This window comes from Dasypus novemcinctus, chromosome 16 (assembly GCF_030445035.2).
Source record: "Dasypus novemcinctus isolate mDasNov1 chromosome 16, mDasNov1.1.hap2, whole genome shotgun sequence".
Taxonomy (NCBI): domain Eukaryota; kingdom Metazoa; phylum Chordata; class Mammalia; order Cingulata; family Dasypodidae; genus Dasypus; species Dasypus novemcinctus.
In genome coordinates, this window is record NC_080688.1 from 39,263,965 (window position 1) to 39,287,541 (window position 23,577).

Below are 23,577 nucleotides of genomic sequence, written 5' to 3' on the forward strand. Positions count from 1 at the left end.
ATTAATGCAAGAACACTGACCTCTTAATTATTTCCAAAGTAGAGAGAGAGAGAGAGCCAGAATTGAGCTAAATCCATGGTATATAGTTCTTGGAAACTGATGGTGCATGTCGGGTAATTAAATTTCATGGCAATTACAAGTATTAACTATGAAATATAAAAAGCTGCCTAGTATTAAACTTCAAAATGAGCTCTGTATATGAGACTCATGCCTACTTTTTCCATTCATGTAATAAAAATGTTTGGAAAATAGTTTCATGCCTAAAGCACAGAAAAAATTAGAATAACGAGAGAAGAGGACCTGTATATACTATTTCTTCCAAAATTAGGGGAAAAATAAGTTTACACATGAGCCTTTATTCCTTGGGTTAAACTCAAATGTGATTTATTATCCATTCAGTGGCTCTTCTGAATAAAAGTATGGGGAATAGTTCTCGAGTTTTTTTTCTCACTCAAATGTCAGATGCAATATTAAGCATAGTCTCTATATAATAGAGAGAAAAGCATGGCCTGCCCAATTGAGGGACCCCTCCCCTCTTACCTATTCCAATGGGGAAAAAATTCCAGATTCAAGGTTAAGATGATGTCTTGCAGTTAATCTTGGAGATACAAGATCAAGATCAATGAAAATTTTTAAAAGTGACAATTACAATGGGATATGACAGAATTGTACCCTGATCGGTATATTTCTCTGGATGAACAGCACAAAATATGGACTCCTCCAATACTCCTCCTTCTAAGTTTCCTTTGTTTCTTTCTAGCACAACACAGCCGGCGTCAACTGTGAAATGTGTGCTAAGGGTTATTACCGCCCTTACGGCGTTCCCATCGATGCCCCCCATGGCTGCATCCGTAAGTTTCATTTCAACTTGGTGCATCTCAGATAGTGCCCACTGCTTCAGGAGAATTGAACCTGTTGGCAGAAGTTCAATTCTCCTTCCTTCCCCCTTTCTCTTTTTAAAAGATTTATTTTTTATTTACTTTATCCAACCCCCTCCCCCAGATAGTTCACTCCTCTGTCTGCTCATTGATTGCTCACCTTCTGCAGGAGGCTCTGGGAACCAGACCCAGGACTTCCCGTGTGGTAGACAGGTGCCCAAGTGCTTGAGCCACATCTGCTTGCCTTCCCTCTCTCTTCTTATTAATTCCTTCTTCCTTTTTTCTTCAGGATTATCCCATCTGATAAAGTCACTTTTCTTGTGCTCACAAAGAATAGGCATTGGCAAAGGAAAGCAGGGCATCATGAATGCAGTTGTGCCTTGCCAAGAACTTTGCTTTGGTCCCAGAAAGGTGTTAGCAAAAAGGATCCCCGGGACACATGATTCCTGAACAGATTAAGCAAAGGGCACTAGGAGATGCAGGGCTGGAGGGGTGCTGGATGTGCACGGTGGCTCCAGTGTCCAGGATGCGCTCAGATGAACTGTGACAGCGTTTACCCCATGCCCTTTCAAAAATACCTGCCGGCCAATGAGAAAGCATTCAGCCTCGCTCGAGACGTGGTGGAGCATAGATGCCTCATTTAGTGCAGCGAGGGACTTGTCCTTTTAAAACGTGGGTTTCTCTCAGCCTGCAGCTGTAACTCTGAACACGCAGACCACTGTGAGCAGGGCTCAGGCCGCTGTCGGTGCAAGCCGAATTTCCGTGGCGACAGCTGCGAGAAGTGTGCGGTCGGCTACTACGATTTCCCGTTTTGCGTGAGTAAGTACCCACTGCCTAGGAGAGGCTGCCCTTCTCGTTGAACATTCCCTTCTCGTTGTACAGCTGAGCTTTGTGTGCTATGACCAGAGAGCAAGGAAGGTACGTGTGGGGTGGGGTGAGGGGGACAGTAATGGGGTCAGGGAAGTTGTATATGCGTGCAAGTGTTCCCAAAATTTAGAATATAAAATTTACGTAAATACGTTTTGTAGTCTCATTTATCTTCAGAGCATCAAGGTGTACCATAGAAACTGCCGTGTCAGTAGGTCAAAGGGCCAAATATTGGCAATTTCACCCTGATAGTCACCCTTGTGTGGGAATTTTCTTCATTAAGGTGCAAGTACCCCCGTGGGCTTCCAGAGGTTTGTTGGTGTACACACAGTGTGAGTCATGTTTTGGGGGGCTGGGAGGATGGGTGTCCTCTTCCCCACTGCACAGGAGGCCGAGTTATCGTGGGCCCCACCTCCACCCACTGCAGTAGCCGAACATTCTGCCATCGCATCGAGAAAAAATACACACGCATCAGAAGCGCTATAGAAGGAGAGATTATGAAATCAGCTATGGAGATCGTTGACACTTGAGTTCAATTTGCTGGGCAACAGTATAAAAACTGCACTTTTATGTTAGAAGAAAGAAATACTGTCTGGACAAGACCTTCCCTCCTTCTCCCCGCTATGTTCATTCTCCCCATCCCCACCCTCACAACTCCCAGGAAAAGTGTATTAAGGCAGGTTGTGGGCATATGGGGGCACGACTTATGCAAATGGGTTTATGTCCTGGTTGACACCTGTTGTCCCAGGGTGAAATTAAAATCACACCCACTTTCACTCTTCAGAGTGTTCTAGCTTGGATGATAAATTTTCTGACCACCTTATACTTAAAGGGCCAATGTTTTAAGCCTAAATACAGTGTTCACCACATTGGGACTTCATCAATTTACAGCCTTCAATTACTGGATGGGACTGAGAAAGAACTGCATTTACCGTTTTAGTGAAAAAAGAAACTTGAAACAATTTTATGGCATAAATAACATTTCAGGGAATAAACATGAAAGAAAACATTTTTAGAAAGTTATCCTCAATTTCGTATTTAAAAAAAAAGAAAAGATGCTCAGGAAGCCAGCCCTCTGCCTGTTTGGGTTGAGACTTAGCTATTGTGAGCACAAAGCATCCCTTTCTGTTTGTTAATATCCAGGTACTGGATACATTTGAAATATCACAATATTGCCTTTCTTTCAGTTAGTTTCTACCTGCTACTCTTTGCTGAATTAGAAAGACTTCTTCTAGTTAGTGCAATTTAACATTTCATTTTATTATTTCATTGATTATTCTCTGTGTTTTTTAATCACCTATTTTTATAGGAATTCCCATCTTTCCTATTTTTACTCCAAGTCCAGAAGATCCTGTAGCTGGAGATATAAAAGGCAAGTAACCTCCCTCTTGGTTTAACGTCAAAGAAAATGTTATACTCAATATCCTTTTCCTACTTCCTGTGCACACGGTGATGCCCAAGTTCAAATCCTCTTCCTGGAGCATGGCAGGCACTTTGCAGGTGTCTCCTAATTGAGCTCCTGACCACCCACCATTCTCTACTCTGTCTGTCCTTTGTTATAGCAATATCTGATTAAGAAAACTAAACGGAACTGAAATGATTACATCACTAACTTGCTCAAAAAGCCTCAATGGCTGCTTGTGGCCTCTGTCTTATTTGGGTTCTTTAAAAACAGACCCTGAGAAAGGAATTGAGTGCAAGTAGTTTATTTGGGAGGTGGTCCCAGGAAACACAAGTAAGGGAGGGAGAAGGGAGGGAGGGATACCATCATAAAGGTACTTTAGAAAGCAAGAATAGAATTATTGTGACTCTAGCAATGGAAGATACTGTATCATTGATGTAGAGACAGTGGCCACAGGAGTTACTGAGGGAGGGAGAGGGAAGAAGAGGTGTGATATGGGGCATTTTTGGGACTTGGCATTATCCTAAATGATATTGCAGTGACAGATGTAGGACATTATATGTCCTGCCATAACCCACTGAATGGACTGGGAGAGAGTGTAAACTGCAGTGTAAACTATAATCCATGCTGTGTAGCAGAGCTCCAAAATGTATTCACCAAATGCAATGAATGTGCCACACTGATGAAAGAGATTGTAGATGTGGGAGGAGTGGGGGGGTCGTGGCAGAGTGGGGTATATGGGAAGCTCTTTTAATGTACTATTTTGTGTGATCTATGTATTTTTTTAAAAAAAAGATAAAAGATTTTTTAAAAAAAGATGCTACTGCAGCTCCCAGAGCACCATCCCTCTGACCACTTCTAGGGGACAGCATAGAACCTGCTCAGAGTTATCCTCATGAAAGGGCCTGCAGTCAGAAAAAAAGCTGCTGCAGGGCAGGGAAATGGATGTGGCTCGTCAGTTGGGCTCCCGTCTACCATACAGGAGGCCCAGGGTTCGATGCTCAGGGTGAGTTGGTCTGTGTGGTGAGCTGGCCCATGCTGAATGCCAGCCCGCGCAGGAGTGCCACCCTGCATGGGGGTGCTGCCTGGTGCAGGAATGCCACCCCGCGCAGGAGTGCTGGCTGACGTGGAGAGCTGGCATGGCAAGATGATGCAACAAGAGACACAGAGGAGAGAAAATTAAAAGATGTAGCAGAACAGGGAGCTGAGGTGGTGCAAGAGAGTAATTGCCTCTCTCTCACTCTGGAAGGTCCCAGGATCGGTTCCTGGAGCTGCCTAATGAGAACACAAGCAGACACAGAAGAACACACAGTGAATGGACACAGAGCAGACAATTGCGGGGAGAAGGGGGGGAAGTAAATAAATAAATCTTAAAAAAAAGAAAAGTCCTCTGTGCAGAAAGTAGCAGGGCTGCAGTAATCAGCCTTTTGGGATGGAGGGATGTGGGTGCCACACCTACCTAATCATTCATTCTACAGGTATATTGTGATCCCCTATTCTGTGCAAAGCACCACTAACTGTTGGGGACTTAGCAGTGAACAGAATACAAAAGAAAAGTTCAGCTCCCCTGGAACTTATATTCTAGTAGGAGGAGTCAGACAATAGCATACATAATATTCAAAGCACTAAACAAAAATACATCATGTCTTAGATTGTGATACGCTGGGCCTCTGTGGGCCTGCATTCCAGCAGTGTCCTGCACAAGGGAGCCACTCATAAGAGGAGGGCTATTCTCACTGTAAGCATAAACTAACTCATGAGAACATTCCAGGCCTCTAGCTCAGGCCTTGAGCTATAGGGAGATCCATTTCCTACATCAGCCCAGTGGCACATACAGGGATTGCACACACAAAGGCACATCCACACCAATGTAAGGGCACACCGTGTGCACACAGCTCATGCCCGTAGGCACCATGCTTAGTTACCCACTGCGGGGGGTGCCTGTTGGGATCCGATGGTCACATGGTCATATAGGGTAGCCTGGGAAGGCCTCAATCAATAGAAAATTAGGGTAAGGAGGTAGGTATCTGTGGGGAAAGCATCCCAGGCATTGGGCATGTGTAGGGTGTTCAGTGAACCAAAAGAAGACCCGGTGTGTAAAAGCAAATTAAGGGAGAGAGCAGTAGGAAAAGGGATACCAGGAACCAGATGGTAGCTTCTTGTCCGCCATGAGAAAGATTAACTTTCATTCTGAATGAGGTAAGCCATGGAGAGTTTTGCAGAGAATTACATTACGTATGGATCTCCATGGCTACTGTGTTGAAACAAGCCATAGAAGGAGAAGAGAAGAAGCAGAGGGACCTGCTGGGAAACTATGTCAATAGCCATGAGAAAGAGATGATGGTGGTTTGGACCAGGGTGGTACTGGAGAAAGTGATGGAAAGTGAATAGATGTGGATATAATCAGAAACTAGAACCAGCAGAGTTGGCTGATGGATTGCTGGACTGGGGTCATATATAAGAGAAAGGACGGACTTCGGAGTATCTTGGAGTCTTCTGGAATGAGCAAACCAAAGGAGGAAGCCATCATTTGTTGAGATGGGAAAAATAAGACAAAGTACATGGGCTCAAGGCAGGCAGGCAGATGCCCTAGGAGAAGATATGGCAGCTCTCTTCTGGTTGCTTTTTTTTTGCTCAGTGAGATAGGAAGTAAGGTCAGGGGAAGAAAGTGAATGTGGAAGAGAAGGCATTGGAGGTGAGGAGAGATAAGGTATGAAAGAGTCACCAAGGAGGCAGGGGGAGAGAATGGACAAACCAAATATCATCAGGTTGCTGGGAAGCCCAAAGGGTCACATGATGTCAGTGGCCTTGTGTTTGATGGAATAAAAATATGTTTCTTCAGCTTTAGTGGTTATATCATGACTCAGGGTACCTTCTTATCCTTATTTCCCATATCTCCCCCACTTGTCTGATCAAACCACGGAGCTGTGCCTTACTGATGTGGGCGTTGTCTTCCTCAGGCATTTGGCCACTTGTGGACAGAAATCACCACAGGGTGTATTGGGCATCCTGCCCATAGTGGGTGCCAGCAGATGTTTCCTTAGGGTTTGTTAATTGACTGGAATGGAATTTAGCTTCTGAGCCTTGGTTACAACACACGCCTCTGGTTTCCTTCCACAGGAATGTTTAGATCTCTTATTTATGGTCTGTTTACAGTAATGTCTTTGTTATACAATTGCTTTCTTCCCCCCAAGCAGACTGGTGGGGACATCAAGAAAAGAAATTTAATTAAACTTGAGGAAAGTTGAGGAGTCTGTTACAAAATGTTAGGGAAGCTTGAGAACACAGCCTCAAGGAAAAGAAGTTTTAATTAGTACAATTAGGCTTACCTAGGAATTGAATGCACAGATATCCACTTCAATTTGGCTTTCCCTTATGAAAAGGTTTTGATGGCCTCAATCACTCCATAAGGAGGACTTACTCTTCATTCATTGTTAAAGTTCTGCATTCAAGGTGGTTGGGTTGGGGGATATGCTAACAAAGAGAATTTAGAAGGTGGGGGCGATAGCTCATGTGGTATGCTTTGCTGACTGTGTCCTCCCCAGACTGGGAATTTCACTTGCCTGGCAGGGTGGGACAGCCACTGTTGGCCTGGAGTTCTACCAGAGAAAGGATAGGGATGGACAGGCAAATTCTGATAGCTTAGTTTGGAGATTCTGTATAGGTGCCAGTAAGATAGAATTTAAGGAATGGTGTTTACCAAAGAGAACTATATTCTTGAATAGTTTGCATACTTTTCATTCATTCAACTTTTATTTTACCAAGGGCCTACTCTATACTAGGCACAGCCAAAGTAGCTGCCTGCTACATAGTCTTTGCTCCCAGGGAGCTTCCAGTCTTACAGAAGACAAAGACAGGTAAATAGTTGTAAGAGCAGGAGTTTAGTGCTATGATGGAGCCAAAATACAAACCTATGAGAACATGCAGTAGGGGCATCCTTACAGCCAGGGTAACAGAAGAAAGGAAGGGAGGGAGGGAGGGAGGGAGTAAGTAAGTAGAGGTTTTGGAAGGCCTTCCCCAGGTCAGGGGGAGGAGGCATCCGAACTGAGTCTTGGAGGATGAAGAGGAGTTAGTCAGGCAGAGAGACAGCTAAGAAAATGTATGGGGATAGAAGAGCAAATGGCCAGATAGGGCTATTTGGGCTGAATGATGTGGTAGGAGGAAGATATTCAGGGAGAGGAGCTAGAGGATTAGGAAAAGACCATATTCGGCAACCAGGTTCAGATGTCAGGTTTGCTTTGCACACCAGCACCTCAGCTAAGGGAGCGCCATAACCAGTGAAGACACTAGATGCATATTTATTATGACATTTTACGGCAGGTGACAAGAAAGAATCTCGTCAAAGGGGCACCTTTTCCTGATTAGCGCAAAGGTGCCCCCAACATAGATTTTGAAGGATCTAGTGTATCATGTGTGTCAAGGACCTTGGAGTGTGTCCTGAAGGCAAAAGGACAACTTTGAGGAATCTAAAACAGGGAAGTGATATGGAAAGGTTGGAGTTTTAGAAAGTTCACTTATGACAAGAGTATGGAGAAGGAATGGAAAGAGGCAAAACTGGGCACAGCTCTTGTTAGAAGGCTTTTGAAAGAATCCAGGCAAACAAGGATGAGGTGCAGAAATTATACTTTGGAACTCTGGAAGGAGAAGAGGATTCAAGGGAATTTTCTGAGATAAAATCGCTAGCCCTGGTGATGAGGTGTTGGATGGGGCGGGGAGAATTGGGGGACCTCTGAGGTTTCTGACTCCATCTACCAGAAAAGTGAATTTCAGAAACTCAGTTTTTTAAAATATATAGATAACAAGCATTTTCAATTTTTTTCTTTTGTTTACATATTGTTGTAAATCAGAATTCTTTTGACTTCAGGGTCAAGATAATGTCCAAATTTAAGGCTGAACCCAATGCTGGGCTTAACACCAAATCTGTAATTCACAGTAAAACTTCCCATATGCCGTGGCTTTCTCAGCCTGCCATGCAGTGGCCTCGGGGCCAAGCAAGGAAAGGCACTGCTCGGGCCAACCTGGGTTCCAAGGCTCCTACCATGAAGAAAGTGCCCTAAACACTTCCAGTACCTTAGAAACCACCTTTTGAAACTAAGCAACTGCATTCCAGTGCACAGTATGAGTAAATAAGAGGTTAGGCAAAGCCTGTAATGTTATTCTGATTTATGATGATCTTTAAAAAAAATTATTGTATTAGAGAAAAATAAATCTACAACCTTGTTATTAACCTTTTATCTGAAAGGTTAAGGATTTAGGGCAAGAGGGAAGCGATGGCATTTGGCTAACTTTTTGGATTAGCTAGTATTTTAATCCTTGTAGAGAATCTTTCTGAAATCTTGAGACTTCCCTTCTTTGATAAGAAAGGGAGCCCTTCCCCGCTCCTGTCACATGTTGCAGATTTAGATGCTAATGTAGTGGATAGAAATGGAGATATTTTAAACATAAGAGATTGGTTTGAATATATTTATACTGGTATGTTAGGATATACCCTGAAAGTTGCATTAAAAATCGGTTATCTTATAGTGAGTAACTGCTGGTTTATAAATAGGGGTTGGCTGAAAATGGTAGTCTAGGGATGTAAATGCCAATTTTCTGGTCTTTTTTTTTTTTTAAGATACATAGACCACACAAAATGGTACATTAAAAAATGTAAGAGGTTCCCATATACCCCAGTGGGCCCCCCCCATGTAAATGCCAATTGACAGAATGTTAGAGAATAATCTAGGGACTGAAAAGCACAGTAAACTCAGACGTGGATGAGAATTGTAGTTGATGATATAGATGAGCGTCCTTTGTGAGCTAGAGCAAATGTACATCACTATTGCAGGGTAGTGGGAATGTGGAGAAGCATGGGAAAAATACAACTGGGGAGACTTACGGACTGTGGTTAAAAGTAATAATGTAATTTTCTTGCATCTATGCCAAAGATGTACTGTGCTGATAAGGGGAAGTATGGAAAATGTGTGTCAAATGTACACTATGGACATGGTAATAATCAGATAATACTATCTCATAATCTGTAACAAATGCTCCACCATGGTGTGGTGTGTTGATAGAGGGATATTGTTTGGGAATTCTGCACATGTGCATGATTGTTTTGTAAGTTTACAACTCCTGTCATAAAAATATATTAAAAAAATAATAGGGTGGAGTGGGGGGAGATACATCAAATGTAAGATATGATAAGGACTATAAGACTATGTAAGATAAGGACAAAATCTTAGTAGTAAGATTTCGACAATATTCTGTCATGATTTGTAACAAATGTCTCAATGCAAGGTGTTGGTAGGTGATTGATGTATGGGACCCCTGTATGACGTTATGTATGTTTGCTTTGTTCACAACTTTCACTATATACTTATTGTTTACGTATGTTCATATATAAATGATATAAAAATAATGGGGGGCTGGGCAAAAAATAGTTTGGTTAGTAGTAATATTTTGAGGATGTTCTTTAATCATTTGTTAAGAATGTTTAACAACACTGCAAGGTATTGGTGGTAGGGTGAGGTATGAGAGCCCTGTATGAGGTATATATGTTTGTTTTATAAGTTCACAACTATCACTATACACTTACTGTTTATGTATGTTCATGTATAAGTGATATACTTCAATAAATTTTAAAAAACTGAAAAAACAAATCAGTTATCAACTGATTCGTAACGTAATATAAGGAGCATGGGCTTTGGAATCAGGCAGACCTGGGTTCAAAGACTAACTGCATTCCTGGCTGTGTGACCTTTGGCTAGTTAATTAACCTTTCTGAGCATCTTTTTCCTCAACTCTAAAACACTTACCTAGCTTATGGAACTCTTGCTTGACTTCATAAGTATTCATTCAAAGTAAAGAAGTCAAGCAAGAGCCCTGTATTTTTTATTTTTGTATTTGTATTTTTTAGAAATATTTATCAAGAAGTACTGGGTGCCAGGCCCTGTGATGGCTCTGGGGGTCCCTAGTGAGCTCCCACTAAATTCTCAGTCTGCTGAGTGTATCACTTTTCTATTGCTGTGTAATAAAGCACCCCACAAAGTAGTGGCCTAAAAAACAAAGATTATTTCCCACAATGGTGTAGATTATCTGTGTGATTCTTTTGCTGGTCTCCCTGGAGGCTCTGCTGGGGCAGGATTCATCGGGATAGCTGGCATCTCTCTTTGCATGACCCTGCATCCTCCAAGAGGCCAAATCTGCTGATGCACACACCCCAGTCTCAGGGTTGTCAGAGGGGAAACCAGGAAGCCACCAAGCCTCTTGGGCCTGGGCTCAGAAGTCACATGACAACAATTCCCACCTCTCGTGCCATTGGTCAAAGCAAGTCACGTGAGGCCAGCCCTACTCAAGAGGTGGGGAAACACATGGCGCCCTTTCATAGGAGGAGAGGCAAATGATTTGTTGGCATTTTCAATCTACTCTTCAGGAATGGGGGCAGGATATGGAAAATAAACACAAGTAAATAAACCAATAAGTAGTTTCAAAAGATAGTGTTATGAGAGACAAAACAACTAAGGTAGAGAATAAGGAAAGACGGGGGAAGGTAGGGTGGGAAGGGCCCTCTGTTCAGATTGTCAAGGGAAGACCTTCCCAAAGAGTTGATGCTGGAACTGAAGCCTGAAGGATGAGGAAAAGCCAGCAGAGCCACAAAACAGGGGACGCCTTCCTTAGCAAGGGTGCTGAGATGGGAAAGCACGCCTTGGAGGGATTGGAGGCAGCCTGGCTGCTGGGGAGGCCTAGTGCTAGGGGACGTACATGAGATAATCCAGGTGAGGCCCCCAAAGCCATGGTCTGACATGGGGCTGAATTTATGTTAGTTTCTTTTTTAAAAAATAAAGGTAGAAATATGTGTAATTCGAGATTGTCCTTATATGGTATTAGCAATTGAATCACTTGCCCCCCCCCCCAAAAAAAAAGGCACGTTCAAGTCCCCAACACCTGGTCCTGGGGCTGTGAGCCCATTTATAAATAGGACCTTTGAAGATGTTGTTATTTAAGGTGTGCCCAGACCAATGAGGTGGACTTTCGTCCAAGATGGCTGAAGTCCTTATATGCAACGGAAATGGAAATATGGAAGGAGAAGCCACGGGGGCAGCCAAAAGCTGGAAGTCAACAGAACCTGAAAGAGAAAGGAGGAGATGTCCCCATATATACATTGCTTTGTGACAGAAAAGCCAATGAACCCCAGAGATTGCCGGCCAGCCAGAAGATAAAGCCCCTGGTTGGAAGCCAGCCTCTTACTTAGCCTGTGAAAGCAAGAGCCAATACATTCCTGTTGTTAAGCCAATCCATTGTATGGTGTTTGTTTTAGCAGCCAGAAAACTAATGGGATGAGAATGTATTTAAATGAAGATTTGCTATACAAGGCTCAGATTTGGGGAGAAAAGTTTTTTTATTGAGGTAAATGTTGAAAGATTATTACCATTTTGCAAACAAACATTTACCCCTATTTGTTTCTCGATGGTATTACTGACTTCTCCTGAATGTTTCTTTCCCTTTCAGTTATGTTTTCTGAGTGGAGTATGTATAAGTTGTAGATAATTAAGTCTATGGTTCCAAGAAAGAACTCTGAAAAGAGAGAAGCTAGCAAAGGAATGGAGACTGGAGACTGCTTCTGACAGTCTCTTCTCCTTGGCAGGGTGCGACTGTGAACTGGAGGGCGTTCTCCCTGAAATCTGTGATGCTCATGGAAGGTGTCTCTGCCGCCCTGGGGTCAAAGGCCCTCGGTGTGACGCCTGTCACTCGGGCTTCTACTCGTTCCCCATTTGCCAAGGTAAGTGGGCAAAACCTTGCATATTGAGAATGGGTCCTCTGAGATGAATTTCATCCCGAGGAAATGCAGAGGATCTTTCTGTCACAACTGTGTGATCTACCATTTAATCAGCTTGCTCCTGGTTTACATATGTCTGTTATGTGCTGCTGTCCTCCTGCTTGGACCCTCCCACCTTCCTTTCCATCCCTACCCTCCTGATAGCTAAGGACGTAGGCTCTGAAGTGAGCTCTCTGGGTTCTAATTGTAGCTCTGCAGAATTAGAACCCAGAGAGGCTTGTTGAAGAGCTGTCAGATGGACACGCTTGCTAGGGGGAGGGAACAGCATATGCAAAGACACGGATCCCTGAAACTACTAATGCATGCCATCCTAATAGAAGTGAATGAAGCAGATGGAGGGAGGGGAGCATAACAGATTAGTGGTAATGTTGGGTGAATGAAAACTGAATCAATGAATTTGCCCAACTTCTTCACCCCTGCTTCCTCCCTCTGTCTGCCAGTGTTCTCCCAGCTACTAAGGTTGAAGAAGAAGGAAGGGACAAGAGGAAGAGAAATAGACACTACGCCAGGTATTATAAGCAGAAAGGGACTTAGTATGGGTGATCAGGTGTTGACCAAGTTGTTAACCGTGAGCAGCAGGTGCGAGGCTGGATTTCCAGAGGCCTTCAGTAGAATCACTGGTTACAAGACCAGATCACTGTGGCTACAGTCCAAGGATAGAAAGTCCACTCTGCTTTCAAATCTTGGCACCCAGGAAGCTAGAGACAGGGTGTGGCTGCAGAAACGCTCAAGGAGCAGGAAGGCATCCTCCTCCTTACCTCCTACCTTTCTTATATTATCCTAGTACTTCTAATTTGCAAAGCCCAGTTGGCAGCTAGAATCCAGCTCCAGGGGAATTTGGGGAGTGTTGTTTTTAGCTTACCAGCCTCTGCACACAGGAAGAGGTTAGAATAGATGTTGAGTAATCCCACCTGCAATATCAGTCATGCTAAGGAACTGTAAGGGGGGCATGGGAGCAAGGAACAGGCTCTCCAAAGGTAGTTGACAAAAATGTGGGAGCAAGTGTTGCACTAACTGCTTTCAAGTTGGGCAATTATTTAGCCTCTCTGTTCCTCAATTTCCTCATCTGTAAAGTGGGTGTAGAATAATAATACCCACTTTATATTATTTTGAAGGTTACACACATGCTTCTGTTGGCTTTCACTATTTTATCCTTCTTTCTGTTCCATGCTTACTTCTATATCATTTTAAGAGCCTGTAACCCCAATCCTAGTTTTTATCCCTTTTTGCTTAGATGCTGGACTGCCATATCCCAAACCTCCCTTTCCTCCTGACCCACTAGTATGTCCTGGACCTCTCTTCCCTGTCCCCATTTCTCAGCCTTTGCTTCTCTGGAGCTGTAGAAGCTCTCATCAGTCCTATCTCAGAAGTTTGGTCACGTGGCAGATACGAGGACACGGAAAGGAAGGGTGTTTCTTTTCTTTTCCTGAGCCTTAACTACAACAAGAAAAATGCACTAACAGAATTGGAATTTCCAGTGGCTACATCAGAACAGGTGAAGCAATGTTAAAATATCTACACTAAAGGTAGATTCGGGGCTAAACCAGCTATGTGGTCTGGTGTGGTAACTCGGTCCTCATATGTAATATTGTTTCTGTGGAAAAATATCCCAAACAATGAAGTTTTGCAGTACTAATTGGGCACGGCTTGCATTCTATTTTTAAACCGGGGTCACGGAGTCTCCTATTGAAATGGAAAGAGCTAGAAGGAGAAAAGTGGGTTGGAGACCTTCCTTTTCAGATGTTCCCTAAGGCTTAATTTGGGAGTAGGCAAGGTTTTGAGTAGGAAAGGTGCGTTCTATTCAACAAAAGGAAGGGAGAAGGGAGCAGCCAAGTAGTTTATCCCAAATATTTAAACTGGGGATAAAATATGAACGCATATTCTATCCACCCATTGTGCTCTTTTTTTTTTTTTTTTTTTGACATCCCTCAATTATATCTATATGTAGACTCTGAGGAAAAGGGAGTGGACACATGTATCTCATACTAATTTTCTACATAATACACTGATGTTCTTGTTAGTTCTGCTTTAGCTGCCAACCTTTTAGCAAAAGTGAAATGTACTTACGGCTGAAAAATATCGCAAAGGTTTTCTTTCTTCCCCGTCTATACATGCTGCTATCTCTGGACAGATTCTAGGAGAAAGAATTGCAAATATCTCAGTTTATCTATTCATATGGGCAAGGCTGTCATGCTGTGTCCTTATGTTTATGAATGCAAATACAAAATTTTAAGAAGGCTCTTTCCCACATTTCATCACTATTAGGTCTAATTCATTTTTAAGGCAGATAACAAATGCAAGGGTGTGTTCATAAAGTAGAAGAGAGGGAGGAATTCTAGAACAGTGGAGTAAGAAACTTGATGGATTCTCTCTTCAGCAAAACAAAACTTTAGCTGATGAATATTACTTGAAAACACCATTTGTAGTCTCTGGAAATTTTCCTAAGGGCATACAACAAATGGAGAAAAATTCATTGAAGAAAATCTACTAAATCACAATAAAAACAGACTGTAGGTGGCGGACTTGGCCCAGTGGTTAGGGCATCCGGCTACTACATGGAAAATAAATAAATCTTAAAAAAAAAAAAAAAAAAAGATGAGGTTTAAAAAAAAAACAAAAAAAACCAGACTGTGACATTTCAGCCAAGACCTGCCCCATTACCCATCCCTGACTCTGGATTATAGAAGCTTTACCATGGGCATGTACAGCCAAAAAGACAATGTCCTCTCTCCCCCAGGTCCCAGTCTGGGCTACAGTTTCACCCCAGGAGGGGAAGGCAGCTGGTATTTCTCACTTCTCCAGCTTTGTGTTGTAGAAGCTTTATTCCAGGCAGGTGCAGCAGGGAAGATCAGCTATCTCTTCCCCCACCCAGCCTCCACTGGTAGGGTAGAAGCTCTATGCCAGACATCGCAGGCTGAGGATACTGGGGCCCCAATTTCCTCCCCACCCCAGCTGGCTCTCAGCATGGAGGTTCTATGCTGGGAGGGGTAAACTGAGAAAACCAGGGGCTGCTACTCCCCCCAGTGTCTACTTGTCACTTTTCCTTGTCCAGGAAAAGAGGTCCCATCCCTAGCCCTGGTGCAGTGGCACAGTGGTTCTGCCCATGAGGAAAGGCAAGCCCTAAGGACAAAGAGTTCTGCCTAAGGAAACTATTTTGAGCAGCCAGTAGAGAGCTCCTTATTGAAGGGCATTCAGAAAACAATGGAGATCTTGGCAGAGAGCAATTATGAAGAGGCTGGTAGCTCTGATACAAGCAAAACAGCAAGCAGCCAGGTTTTAGTAGAGAACCAGGGAAAGAGACAGCTAAGAAAAGGCTTCCTGGTATCACAGATAATTCTAGAAGTTGGGAACATTGTGTGCATATGTTCGGCTGTACCCATGCAAGAGCAATCAGAGAAAGATGTGGGAAAGACTTGAATACATCCCCCAAGCCAAACACAAACCCTCCATACAGGGCAGAAATCTTACTGGCATAAGGAGCTTAAGCACAACCTCTAACCAAACACTGATTGAATAAGTTGTTCTCACTCAGGGACAGCTCCTAGGAAATCAGGCTTAAAAATAATATCACCACCATCCTGGATGTTTAGAAAACTGTACGCACACTTTAGGCTACTCCCTCTTAGCGATGATCAGTGGGAGAAAATCCAAACTAGTAGTTTTTGGCTAAATGTGGGTCAAAAAATTGCAGTCTCCATGAACTATGGTAATTATCTACAAGTCACACATGCATCCAGTGATAAAGAGATATTTAAAGCTCAGCCTTTGAAGAAGAATAAGTGGGTTGTAACAACCCAGAATGATCCCAAAGTAGTCAGGATAAAAGATAAAAACAAGGAGAAACTCTGAATAGGAACATCAGAGACTGAGCATTGTAGGGAAAATAGATTTTCCAGAATTAGTTCAATCAACTTACTAAACAAACAAACACCCAAGCAGACAATAACAACAATACTGGGAGAATAGAGAGCAGTAGCCAAAGTTGCTATAATATAATATCTAAAATGCCCAGTTTTCAATTTTTAAACCAAAAATTATGTTTATTTTGGGGGGCTAAGAAACAGGAAAATATGACCCATACATGTGAAAAAGTGCAAGCATTAGAAATTGCCTTTGAAAGGGCATAGAGCATGGACCTAGCAAAGACTTCACAGCAGCTAATATAAATATGTGCAGAGAACTAAAGAACTAAAGCATCAAATGCTTAATGAATTAAAATATGGTAGGATGACAATGTCTCATTAAATATATATCAACAAAAAGAAAATATTAAAAACAGCCAAATGGAAGTTCTGGAGTGGAAAAGCATAGCAACTGAAATGAAAAATTCACTGTAGAGGTTTAATAGTGGATTTCAGTAGGCAGGAGTAAGAATCAGCAAACTCGAATATAGACTGGTAGAAGTTTTTCAGTCTGAAGAACAGAGAGAAAAAAGAATAAATGACAAAGTCTCAGAGAAATATGAGGTACCCCAGAGAAATTGAGGACTTCTTAGAGAAATGTTGCACACCAGGAGAGGAGGAGAGAAAGAAAGGAACAGAAAACATAGTCAAAGAAATAATTGCTGAAAATGTCCCAAATTTGGCGAAAACCAGCCTGCACATCCAAAAAGATCACTGAACTCCAAACAGGTTAAATACCAAGAGATCCACACTCAGACACAGTACAGTTAAAATGTTGAAAGACAAAGATAAAGAGAAAACCTTTAAAGCAGCAAAATGAAAATGACCGTCATGTACAAGGGATCCTCAGTAAGATTAATAATTGCATTCTTATCAGAAACAATGGAAAATAAAAAACTGCCAAACAAGAAACTTATATCCATCAAAACTATCTTTCAAAATGAAGGCAAAATCAAGATATTCCCAGATGAACAAAAACTGAGATAATTTGTTGTTAGCAGATGTACCTTGCAAGAAATATTAAAGGAAGTTCTTCAGGCTAAAAGCAAGTGATGCCAGAAAGTAATTTGAATCCACATGAAAAATAGAGCACTGGTGAAGGTACTAGGGAGGTAATTACAAAAGGCAGCACAATTGCATATTTCTTCTCTTCTCTTCACTGATTCTAAAAGAAAAGCATAAAACAATATACATACACTCACAAGCACACATACTTGATGGTAACTCAAATCCACAAGAAGAAATGAAGAGAACCAGAAGGGTGAATATGACAGGTTATGTAAGACACTCTAAAATTATATATTTGCCTTCTTTTCTTCCATCAGTTTCTTTAGAAGACAAAGATGATATAAATGAATAATTATAACCATGTATTGCTGGGTTTTAACATACATAGATGTAACAAGTATGATAGTGAAAGCACAAAAAGATGGAAAGGGAATGGGACTACATAGTGAAATTTTTATATTTCACTGAAACCAAGTCAATATAATCTGAAATTTGAAGTAGATTCTGATAAGATGTATTTTGTAAGCCCTAGAACAACCACTAAAACACTAATTCAAAAAATAATTTAAAAGTCATTAAAGGAATTAAAATGTTGCACTAGGAAATATCCACTTCATACGAAAGAAGGCAGTAAAGGAGAATAGCAGAACAAAAGAGACATGAGACATAGAGAAAACAAAACACAAAGTGGCAGTCATAAATTAAATTATATCTAATAAAATTATGAATGGATTTTTTACCTCATACTATATGTAAAAATTCAAAATTCATTAAAAACCTAATGTAAGAACTAAAACTATAAAACTTTTAGAATAAAAGGAGCATAATTCATGACCATTGATTAGGCAATAATTTCTTAGGACACCAAAAACACAAGCAGCAAAAAGAAAAAAAAAATAGCTAAATGGGATTTTATGGAAATGAGAAATTTTTTTGCTTCAAAGTACACTATCAAAGTGAAAAGACAACCCATAGAATGGAAGAAAAGATTTGCAAATCATATATCTGATAAGGATCTAGACTCAAGAATATACAAAGAACTCTTACAACCCAATAACAAAAAAAAAAAATAACCAAAATAAAAATGGACAAATTCTTTGAATTGATATTTTTTCAGAGAAGATATGCAATTGGCAGATAAATGCATAAAAAGATTCTCTACATCATTAGTCATTAGGGAAATGCAAATCAAAACTACTAAAATACCATTTTATACCCACTAGAATGACATTATTTTTAAAATGGTAAACAACAAGTATTGGTGGATGTGGAGAAATTGGAACCCTCATGCATTGGGGATGGGAATGTAAAATGGTGCTGTCACTTTGGAAGAGAGTTTGGCAGTTCCTCAAAATGCAAAATGTTACCATATGACCTCTCAGTTCCACTCCTAAGTACATACCCAAGAGAAATGAAAACATACATCCACACAATAAGCTGTATATGCATGTTCATAGCAGCATTATTTAAAAATAACTAAAAATTGGAAACCCAAATGTCCATTAATCAATGAGTGGATAAATGAAATGTGGTATAGCCATACATTGGTACATTTGACAATAAAAAGTAACAGAGCACTGATTCATGCTACAGTGTGGATAAGCCTTGAAAACATTATGCTAAGTGAAAAAGCCAGACACAAAAGACCACCTATTGTATAATTCCATTTATGTGAAATGTTGCAGAATAAGCAAATTTATATATAGAGAGAAAGTAGATGAGTGGTTGGATAGGGAGGGAGGAAGAGGGAAATGGGGACTAACTTAATGGTTATGGAGTTTCTTTTAGGGGGGAAGATGTTCTAAAATTACTATGGTGATGGTTGCCAACCATAGGAATAGATGAAAAACATGGAATTTACACTTCAATGGTGAGTTGTATGGTATGTGAATTATATCTCAGTAAACATGTTTTTTAAAAAGATAAAGCAGAAGTGGGGGGGGAACAATACATTAAAGCAGGATGTTTCCTCTTCAGACATGCATCAGCCTTATTTTTCTAAATTTGACTTCTTCTCTCATGGTATCTTTTACAATAGTGGTGAGAAAATATGCATTAGAATTTTGGGGTTAAGAGAACTTGAAATGGCAGACACCTAATTTATAGGAATTGTCCTGCAACTTGGAATAATATATGAGAGCTAGAGAGTTGCAGGATGGTAAGGAGCACCCATGTTTCTTGGCTCGCAGGTGCCATTTTGCAGGAATTATTCTTTTCTTTAAAGAAACACCGGGAAGTCCCTCGACATGATGAACCATGAGAACTGTGCTTCCAAGGCCGAGGTTTTCAAAGTATTGGTTCATTCGTGAATGGAGAAATCAATTTCGTTGTTTTGAACCACCATTAAAGTGAAATAGAATAGACTAGAAATTATTAGTATGCATCAGAAGTCGTAATGGTAAGAAATGTTCTATGCAATTTTTTACAGTGACTTGTTTTAATAAATATTTCTATATCTACGACCATATGTATCCATCTATCTGTGTATGTGTGTATATATACATACACCTGTAGTAGTATATAGATGAGTGTATATACATATATCTATGTGTCTATACATAGATTTGCACATATATTGCATTGCTATGTAAAATGCATTTCTTACCGTGGGTGTGGCTCAAAATGTTTGAAAGCTACTGTGTTAGATTCTGGAGGATTTTGTCTCTGCTTAGCAGTTGGTCACTTTTCCTTTATTCTGCTCTTGGGTCATGTAGCTTGGGACTTCCAAAGAGTTACATCCTGAAGTCATAGAGCATTTGGATGGGTTTATACCCTCTTTCAGCTAGAAAATTTTGCTCAATAAATGGCAGCAATAATTCGATCAATCCATGTTCACCATGAAGATATTCCTGAGCCAGTATTCACTGGATAACCCTTCCCAGATCTGTTGGAGGGACAAGAAACCACTCTGACTTTCCTTTTACACATTATCTGTGAAGAATAAGAGCCAAAGAGATAACCATGAAGAACTAGTTTAGAGATGCATACCCTGTTTTATCTTTAATCCACAAACTACACTTGCTCTTCTGCCTTGAACCCACCAAGGGAAACAGAGAGTGTACATTTTGATGTGCCATTCTCTTTTCACCACTGACTCTGGAGTGTAGAAGCTTCAGTCTGACCTTTCTAAGAAACTCCATAGAAATGTAAGGGGCAGATACAGTTGCTGTTTTTATTTCTTAAGCTTTTGGTTTTGAAATACTTTCAAACTTACAGGACAGTTGCAAAGATAATACAAAATCCAAAGAGCACTGCAGTATACCCCCAGATCCACCAAGTTTAACATTTTGTCATATCATCCATCTATCTATCTATCTATCTGTCTGTCTGTCTGTCTGTCTATCTATGTATCTATCTATCTATCTTTCTGTCATCTTCTAATATTTGAGTAGATTGTATAAATATATGTTTTCATTGAACACGTAATACTTCCTTGTATATTTCCTCAGAACAAGGATATTCACTTATATAACAGTTTTTAAAAATGTTTAGATTTGATGAATTTGATAAATAGGTTGAACTCAGGGTCCTTTGTGTGGGGGGAAATAATAAGATAAGTGGAATTTTGCAAATGTGTATGATAATATGCTTTTTCAATTGAGTCATTCTTTGGAATGAAAATCATCCCAGGTGCTTGGTATGAATATCAAAGAAAAATTTTCATGAATTTACAAGCAAATACAAGGGAAATATTTTAAAACCCACCTACATCAGCCTTTTTGAAAATGTTAAAATTGAAGTATTGACCCTAAAATATGACCAGTTCAAAATCCCAAGCCAAGTCACTATTTGCAGATTTTTCAAAGGAATTGTCTAGAGAGTGGAGGAGAGAGGATTTGGGCAGGTGGATATCTCTGGAGAAGTCTATGCTGTGAACCCCTTTCCCGCCCCGAGGGGGTGAGTGAGTACTTCCCCCCCCCCACCCCCGGCTCAAATCTAATGAGGGGGGCCTTTCCTGGGATGCCTCCAGAAGGGTAGAGGTGCCTACGATCAGACTTTGACTTACAAAACCCAGGGGCTGAGAGCGGGACGCCTCTTGCTTAGAGGCAGGGAGATGACTGAGCTGGGCATGGCCTGGGTTTACAGAGTATGTGGGGACGAGGGACGTGGGGGTGGTTCCCATGGTCAGTTCCCATGGTCAGGGTGAGTCCAGGTGAGCTGGCTTGGACCCAGTCCAGTTGCTCCACCTAGAGGCACTAGGAGATTTCCCCCAAGGACGTCGAGGTTTCTGTCCAGATGCCCTGGGGCTGAGGAAGTTGTGGGCGAAGAAGTCACAAGCAACAGTAATTGAGGCACAGGGACAGGCGAGTGGCAGGAGAGAGGTGCCCAGCAGGGGACCTCCTGGAGGACTGGGAAGCACCCTTGGCAGGAGAGGCAGCTTCAGACCTTCAGACCTTGCCATGCCCAGAGTGGGGGTCAGCTTACAGCAGTGCTGTCCCCAGAACAGTCCTTGTCCGGGGCCTCTTCCTCTGCTCCCAGGCTCCAGGGTGGCTGTGACATGGACCCAGCAGTGCAGAAGGAAGTCCCATCCCACCATCACTACCACCTTGCCGCCCCCCTGCAGGCTTTCCGCCTGAATCAATTCTGAGCCGGGGGAGGGAAGGTTGATCTCAAACTGGATTTTGACCCAAAGGTTTCTCTCCTACCTAAGGGTGTGCTGAATAGCCCTTGGAGTTAAATTTTTTTTTTTAAACAGATCAATTCGATTCATACATATTAATAAAACAATTCACCCAAAGTATACAATACATGGTATTTGGTATAATCGCATAGTTTGTACATTCATCACTTTAATCATTATTATATTTTCGTTATTTTAACAATTATAATAAAAAGACACACACACAAAAAAAGAAAATTCTTCACCTTTCAATCTCTCTATGCTTCCTCTCAGGACATAGCTGCTATTCCTGGCTGTTCTTATTTATTTATTTTTATGTTTAAGCAGTTTTATTGAGATGTATTCATATACCATACAATCTACCCAAAGTGTATAATCAGTGGTTTCTGTTACTAGAGTTTTATCCAGGTGCAGGAGTATGATCACCCTCACTGAAAAAACTTTAAAAGGGACATGCGATTTAGTTTACATCAGGAATTGTGCGTGTTCCGTGTGCTAGTTGCATAACATCCAGTTGCATCTCTGTGTGGCTTAAGTTACCCTGGCCTCCTTAAAGAGACTCCAGATTCTGATTTATTTCTATGAACTCTGATCATATTTTTATACCCTGCCTATTGAATCATAGATTTTTGTAATCAACCACAAAGCCGAATGATTTTTTTTCTCTTAAAAATCACCAGTTCTTAATTCGTTGAACTTAAGCAGCATATTATTCCATCTAGTTAGAATTTGATTATTCGGTAACTCACATGTCTGGAGCAAAAGTGAGAGCTGAGATCCCTGACTGTTGCCTTTGCACAGTTAAAATGCACATCCCAAAGATCTGCACTAAAATCCATTATTTTGCCCAATAAGACTCCCACAGCCCCTCTCTCAGCCTACGCAGCCTATTCCTTCTTTTTATTTTAATTGTATTGTTTGGTTATTTGTTTCCCAAGCCAAATCTGTGGCAAATTAGAAGCATAAAATTAGAAGGGGGGAAATGTTGCTAAGACAACACACCACAAAGGAGGAAACAGAAAAGCAGATATGGAACTTAAGAAATATCGTAGCTGGGGACTGTTTAACAAAAGGCGATAATTTTATCAAACTCAGGAGGCACTGAGGTATCACCATAGGACAGGTAAGTTAGCATTCTAATGATGGCTTAGAGTCATAAAGAAATGGTTACAAATATGCCTGTTTAACAAGGTTGGAAAGTATATAATACGTGTAGTAAAGTACTATTTTATATGGGTGAAATGAAAACATTTTGGTGACTGAAGAGTCAGTTAAGACTCTTCACAGTCATGTACGACAGAAAACTTCACCAATACACGGGTTTAAGGCAAAAACATTTATCAGCTGTAATAGTCCAGGCACATTTGATTTCGGGGGTAACTTGAACCAGGGACTAAAAAAGTGATGTCAGGAATCTGTTTTTCTCCACCTTCCCACTATGCTCTTCTCTAAGTTAACTTCATTCCCAGGCCTCGTATAGTGGTCTGGTAGCTGACAGCCCTGACTCACATCCTTCCAGGTTCAAGGCTAGGCAAAAGAGTAGGCTTTCCTCCAGGGCAGGTCTGCACAGTCGCTGTGACCGTGGAATTCGCTGCACTGTTTGGCCAAGCCTGAGTCTCCCCACAGCCACGGACTGCATGTGGAGTCCACAGCATCCACATAGTGTTGGGTGGAACAAGGATGAAGAGCGGTTCCCCCACAGCAAAGTTAGGGTGCCCGAACAAAAATGGGGTGGTAAATCTGTGTCGGCAAAATACTCTACTCTTTGAGAAAACCTGCTCCTTAATATGAGAGATGAGGAAAACCACTGATGTTTAATTGCAGGATTTTTTTTCATAAGAAGATGCCACTTGATATGAAAAGCTCTTTAGCTAGAGTGCTGGAAGATCAGGCAGTATCCTGTTTTAAATTATTAACATCAGGACCTTAAAAAATAAGGATTTATCTTCTCATTTATATTTTTAGTATATTTTCCTCTTCACTGGTCTGCTCCCAAAGGTCTACCAGAGTTGTCTGACTTCAGTGGCCAGATGCAAGGAGCAAGTACACATGAGAGTAGCAAGAAACGCTGACTGCCGCGT

At 41.3% G+C, this 23,577-nt stretch overlaps 1 protein-coding gene across 1 annotated transcript in view; it reads left to right on the top strand.

Annotated features, from left to right (window-relative positions):
- Positions 1-23,577, top strand: part of LAMA3 (laminin subunit alpha 3) — a 273,948-nt gene that overhangs the window by 87,545 nt on the left and 162,826 nt on the right. Inside the window, exons 9-12 of the mRNA XM_058277557.1 lie at positions 761-851; positions 1,566-1,697; positions 3,055-3,117; positions 11,774-11,908. Of these exons, the coding sequence (XP_058133540.1) occupies positions 761-851; positions 1,566-1,697; positions 3,055-3,117; positions 11,774-11,908 (421 nt within the window). The remainder of the gene's footprint in view (positions 1-760; positions 852-1,565; positions 1,698-3,054; positions 3,118-11,773; positions 11,909-23,577) is intronic.